The sequence below is a fragment of the Solanum dulcamara genome, chromosome 9, assembly GCF_947179165.1.
Source record: "Solanum dulcamara chromosome 9, daSolDulc1.2, whole genome shotgun sequence".
Classification (NCBI taxonomy): domain Eukaryota; kingdom Viridiplantae; phylum Streptophyta; class Magnoliopsida; order Solanales; family Solanaceae; genus Solanum; species Solanum dulcamara.
Window position 1 is genome coordinate 48,108,583 of NC_077245.1, and position 6,228 is coordinate 48,114,810.

At 32.5% G+C, this 6,228-nt stretch overlaps 1 protein-coding gene across 2 annotated transcripts in view; it reads right to left on the reverse strand.

The window, feature by feature from the left end:
* Positions 1–4,079, reverse strand: part of LOC129902182 (K(+) efflux antiporter 3, chloroplastic) — a 64,532-nt gene extending 60,453 nt beyond the window's left edge. The window contains exons 1-3 of one of the 2 annotated variants that reach the window (XM_055977263.1): positions 3,725–4,079; positions 2,656–3,036; positions 1,221–1,322 (exon numbers count right to left, since the gene is read on the reverse strand). In XM_055977263.1, the coding sequence (XP_055833238.1) occupies positions 1,221–1,322; positions 2,656–3,036; positions 3,725–3,760 (519 nt within the window). In that variant the 5' untranslated portion in view covers positions 3,761–4,079. Of the gene's footprint in view, positions 1–1,220; positions 1,323–2,295; positions 2,425–2,655; positions 3,037–3,724 lie in introns of those variants that run through there. The other variant, XM_055977265.1, reaches the window with a different exon arrangement.
* Positions 4,080–6,228: the final 2,149 nt, after the last annotated feature.

Here is a 6,228-nt window from a genome sequence, read left to right on the forward strand (position 1 = left end):
CAACTTTAGACTTTAAAAGCTACTGGGATTTTTGTATAGTTTATATAAAGTGATATTGTATTTACACTCTTTCTTAAGAAACATCTTACAAGAAAAAAATCTCAACAAAAATTTATAACAAAAAGTATATTTTTGTAGGCATACACGCTTAGTGAAATTCCTCTTTCTCGGTGACTAAGAGAATATTTTTAAACAGCATACATTTGGGTTAATTTATATGTTAGTTCATATATTTTGTTTATTTAAAGCAAGTACTTCTACTAGGTAAGACAAACATTTACACAAACAACCAAGAACTTTCCAAAAAAAAAATTACAAATCAAAAGGAAACTAAACAACTGCCAAAGAATAGTAAAAAAAACAATTGACATATATAATTAGAATAAGGAAATATTTTTGAGTCATTTCTAATACGTTAAGGATATTTTTATAACATATCTAATAAGTTGAGGGCATTTTTGAACCTTTTCCTTTTAGAGAAACAATAGAAATGCGAAAGTTGGCTAAGGATTCATAATGCCAACCCCAACTAGTTTGAGATTCAGGCATAGTTATTTTTTATTATTGATTGATTGATTTAGATTATCAATAAGCGCTTCCTGTTCTAATAAATAGGATTTGCAAGAAGTCAGAAAATCAAACGTACAAGCAAATAACATAAATATTGGTTGACCTTTACAATATGAAATATCTTTTTTAATAATTATCTGAGCCAGCTTGTGTGCACTTCGACTAATTCCCCGGGGTGTCTGCTACCTCCCATCAGCACAAGTACATGAAATATGTCTAAACCAATAATATTCACAAGTGCCTATGCTACTTTGCCATGGATGTCATTATCAATTAAAATAGAGTATATAAATAAGCTAAAACAAAGCAAAACAGTGTGAAGTCAACTCCAACTTTCTCTGTAACTGATTCCCTCAACAAATACATGATTAAAAAAATGATTGCACTTTAGCAAGGGGCACATTCTTTTTATTTTATTTAAGAGAGTGAAAGAGATAGGAGTAGGGATTTATGAACAGAACAATAACAAACAAAACATTGGTGAAATGAAGAAGAAAGAACAAGCGTAAATGAAGGGAAAGACTGATAATCTACTTACTCGTATATTAACTATTTACCAACTTGGGTTTCTTGCTTTTAAGTGGTATATCAACACACTACATGCACGGTCAAACATTCAAAATGGGATAAACAGCAACCAATGAGCTTACCAAGAAAAGAATCCCCCACTCCGAAAGAACTTTAACATCCGTGATGTTTCTGATCAGCCCAAATTGATTGAGCACAACTCCAGCAAAGAAAAAACCAAGTATCTGGAACCAATAAATAGATTAGCACCATATGACTACAAGAGATCAGTACTATACAATCTCTGTCTCAAACATCAGTGACTTGCAATTTTGATGCGCTCCAACAGATGACTAGTTTACAAATGAATTCACACCAAGTTTTCACATATAAACCATTAGATGCATAGTCAAACAATTATTTCCAAATAAGAGTTGAAAATTATTTCATGGAACTTTTCATGCATTTTAAAATTATAATCACTTCTAGGAACTTCCATGATTTGTCTAGGACGCAAAAGAGATTCAGAGCAAAGAGACACTAGATTGTTTATTAATGCAAATGTCTATAAAAGCCTTGAGCTAGACTTGAAATGTTAATTATCAGTGGAAGGCATTAAAGACGCCCTCATAGAGAGGTAAAATACATCAAAGACTTCACCTAGGCGATGTAAATTTTAATTCAAATGCCAGTGCAATTGTGCAAGTACCAAAAATGGCTGGTAGTTAATACCTTAATACAGTGCTGAGGTTTCCAGTGATTAATATTTTATGATGAAACGCTAACAACTGAGTTCAGATAAACTCAATGTAGCAAGTATGGTAAATGCCAAATATCGACAATTCAAAGTTCCTTTTCACCAAGTCAAAAAGCAGCTTTATTCTTTCTCACTGGAAAAAACAAGTTCAGGCAAGTAGTCTTTGGGTAGAACTCGGGTATAATATCGATATTAAGGACATACATGTTTTAATGTTAACTTAGGATAGAATCCAAGATACAATGTGAGCTGAGATTGTTCACACTGACTTTTGACAATACGGATCAAATGAAGGCATATAATTCACTCAGATCAATTTTGTCATGATGTAAGGCATGTAAGTCTACAAAAAAATATCATGTGTTTATTCCTGGATATTCTCATTTTAAAAGGCATTTTTAGAAACTAATATCCAGTAAATGGATGCTTTTTCTTGTTAGGATACGCTGAACGATATCCACCTTCCCTTATAAACCATCTGCATTACAGCAATATTGTTACTGATTGAACTAGAAACTCCATTTGGTTACTGATTGAAGTGTACTCTCTAATGCCTCAATGCTGAACAAAGGTAATCTTGACGCCAGCTGAGGCCTCATTTGACCCTAAAATTCATCGGCAAAATTTACTTCACTATAACGAAGAGATATTTCAGTCGACTCTGTTTTTGACTAAAGTATCAAATAACAAAAGGAGAGTAGCACCTGATTTGAAAAGTGGAAATCGTTCATGAAAAAGTACTTATCTGTTGACACATACACGCATAACCAATAACAAGAAGCTAACAAAGAGGACGGACTTGAATGATGTATTCAACTCACAGGGCTAGCTTTTATGGTCTTGAAGGCAGGAACAATCAGTACAGTAACAGCTAAGAATGTCAAAGTGTCCAACCCGAGGTCATTGATGACATCAACAGCACTTGCAACATCAAGTGATGCATATATCTGAAACCTACACCTCAAGGATTTCTGGTGTTTTGAGATACAAATTCTTCTTCCACTGAACAATGATGAAAGAGGTGTACGTTTGCAGACACCATTTGTTCCAGAAGATGGATGGTTTATCTTGTGATATGAAGAAACTGATGAAATATGAATGGATTTGTTATAGGCATATGATACATTAGAATAATGTCGATGCAAACAAGAAGCAGAAAAGGTGGACCAGGTAGACCTCGTTTGAGCTCTTACATTATATCCCTGCAAGGTAAACATTGGGAAAGTATAATTAGTTCTCATTTATTTGAGTGTATGATCACTAGACAATCTCATTTATAGTTGCATTTATGTGGCAGAATTCAACCATCTGTCTACATAATTGTACTCTTTGTTCCTTGTACATTCTGGGTGTAAAAGAAAGGTGTAGTCTCAACATAATGCAGAATGTAGCTACAAAAGCGGATCACATCATGGTTGTAACCTTTTATGGTATTTTAGTACAATCCATCAAGTCTAGAACAAGAGTTGCAAATCAAAAAATACCATATTCCCAATTTTAGTTTGAGTTAAGAAAATTATTAATGTGATATGAAGAACATATATACATGCTCCATCCAAACTTGATTGTCATTGTGATGGGCCTTGGCTTGCTAGATTTATTTGGCACTTGACTTGTATTTACTTGACTATTTATTTAAAACTGAGAATCCAGAAGTTGATTAAGAAAAATGAGTGGGACTGTTGTTAAAGAGCTACTATAGAACAAGATATATACCAGTCTATGTGACTCCAAAGTCCAAACAACTTACTATATACCTTCTTCTAATGTGAGGTAGCCCATCCCAATCCCATATAATTAATAGTATTTCCAAAACCTAAAGCATTTCTAGATTATCTAGGAGTGTTGTTGTGTAACTTAAAAATTCAACCGAAAGAATACAATTCATACCTTGGGACTTGGAAAGTGAAGGACCAAGTCACACATAGTATTTACTTTCAACACAAAAAACTATGAAATACACCAAGCATTGAGCAATGGATTTTAGAATAGAACAACAACAACCCTCCCTCAACAGATTCTTTTTTCGTTTTTTTATACTGAGAATATGAATGGTGAGGAAAAGCCAAAAGGAAATGAAGAGGGTGACGAGTGGCCACGCTGTTGCTGTTTAGAAAGAGTTGTAGGGGAAGGATTGAGGAGCTAAGTAAACATTTTTTGCAAGCAATGATTCATGGACCAAAATGGATGTTGAAGATGTTCTCTCACAAACCCAGCCTTTTACGTGGCCTTTATTTTTTTTTCCTATTCTTTTTTTTGGGTATTTTTTTTAATGTCTCCACACGCCACATTCATTTATCCAAACCCAAAATTATGATAATATGATTGGCTGCCCATAATTGACCGTTTGGTCCACTAATAGTTTATGGACTCCTTATAAACATAATCTTCACTTATAGTAGGCCGTATTATATCATGAATTATAGGGAATTTGCTTGGTGTCGGAGTTTGTAATTTTCTTATTAATAATTGTGATAGATAACCTTATTTATGATTTATAGCATACATTTTACTTTTACATAGATTAGCTTTTCTTTTCTTACCGGCTAAATACAGTATATAATATATTTCTATATAGTTTTGATATAACAGCACATAAACTAATTTGAATAGTATATAATACATTTTTAATATTGTTAATAAGAAAAATAATAAACAACAATTGTTATATATTTTGAATTCAATATTATACATATTAAGGCATGTTTCAATGTATGTGGTGAATTTATAACTGAAATATTTTTTAATACAAATGCATTATAAGTATCATCGATGAATTTCAAACACTCCAACACCATTTAGATTAATTTACGTTATTAGAAATGTGTTATATTTGTTCTGAAATAACAATTATCGAATTCATAACAATGTATAATATTGATTTCTAATTGTATTACTAGTATTATTTATATTTACTAAAGCTTTAATACAATTTTTCAAAGCTTAATTCGCCTCTTCTTTTCCGCTGAACCACCACTATCAAACCATTGTCGGGACTACGAGTAGCTCCAACCAACCAAAAGCAACACCATGTAGTCCACCCACCCACAAGGTAGTCACCAAACTCCTCTTTTTCCCAATTTTTCTGGTGCAAACAATACCACAACTACCGTACTCCACTCCTTCATGTCCTCCTTTTTTTCTACGGCAAACTCACGATGCTGAAGTGATCAAAAAATAATGCCGCAATAATTCATACCACCCATTCTCTCCTTGGCTGCACTGAAGATGAAGTGTTGCCTTTTTTTGGCCAAATCTAAATGTCAATGGAGTTCTAACATTAAAAAAAATTAAAAAAAAAACATGAAAGGAAAAGGAGAAAAAGGACTGGCCATCGTTGATTTTTATGGAGCTTGTCGGATCTTGAAAGGTTTTCGATTTGATTGTTACGTTGTTTATTGTTGTTGGATTTATTTGGTAGTGTTGTGGAGGTGAGAAAGGAAAATGAAAATTGGGGTGGTGGCTGTTTGTTGTTTTGTTCGTCGAAAAAGCCATCTCTGGTGAGGTTGGACGGAGAAGGAGAAGTAGAGAGATGAGAAGAGCAATGGGGTAAATTTATCTATAGAAGGTAATTATAATATGAATAATAATTTTAAAAAAATACCCAAAAGGGTAATAATTAATCTAAAAGAATTTATTTATGTAAAATTCCTTTATAGTTTATCCTTATAAAAATAATCTTTGCTTATAATTTTCATGAAATTACACCTAGTATTTCCATAGTATGTAGCCTTGATTTGTTATCCCCTATAAAAAATTCTTTAAAGACTAATTCATATTTTTATCTTATGTACAGAGATAAAACTTTTTTGCCAGTATTGAAATAGCATCATATATGTGTGCTCTCCTTCTCTCTCCTAGTAGCAGCGATGTGAACAGGTTTAACTTTCGTTCCTCCCCTCGCCGTCTCTCTTTGTTTTCTTCTTCTTTCTTGTTTTTCATTCACTATTTATTCAGTGTTCCCCTAATTTTTGTGACAAATATTTTTAAAAAAAGTGTGTTATTTTGGCAAAAGGTGGGTGGGTGGTGATGCTAAGTATAAGACTGTTATAAGTTTATTTTTGACTGAGACTCAGATGAGGATATTGAAGGGGTTATTTGACAAATTTATGAAATTGGATGATATAAATATTTCTTAAAATTTATTACATTGCTTGATATTTTTGCAAAAATAAAATAAACTTATAGTATATTTTTGAGATGTGAACCTGTACTTTGAAACATGTATAGTCATGAATCGGAATACTCAAGTTTGAATTTGTGCAATTGTTAGAACTCTCTTTATTTGTTTTTAATCTAAGTTCCTACAACATGTATTTTATCTGGACAATCGTGATTTATATCTAAATATTGTCTTTCAGTCATGAGTTCAAGGCAAATAAGAGCTAAATTTT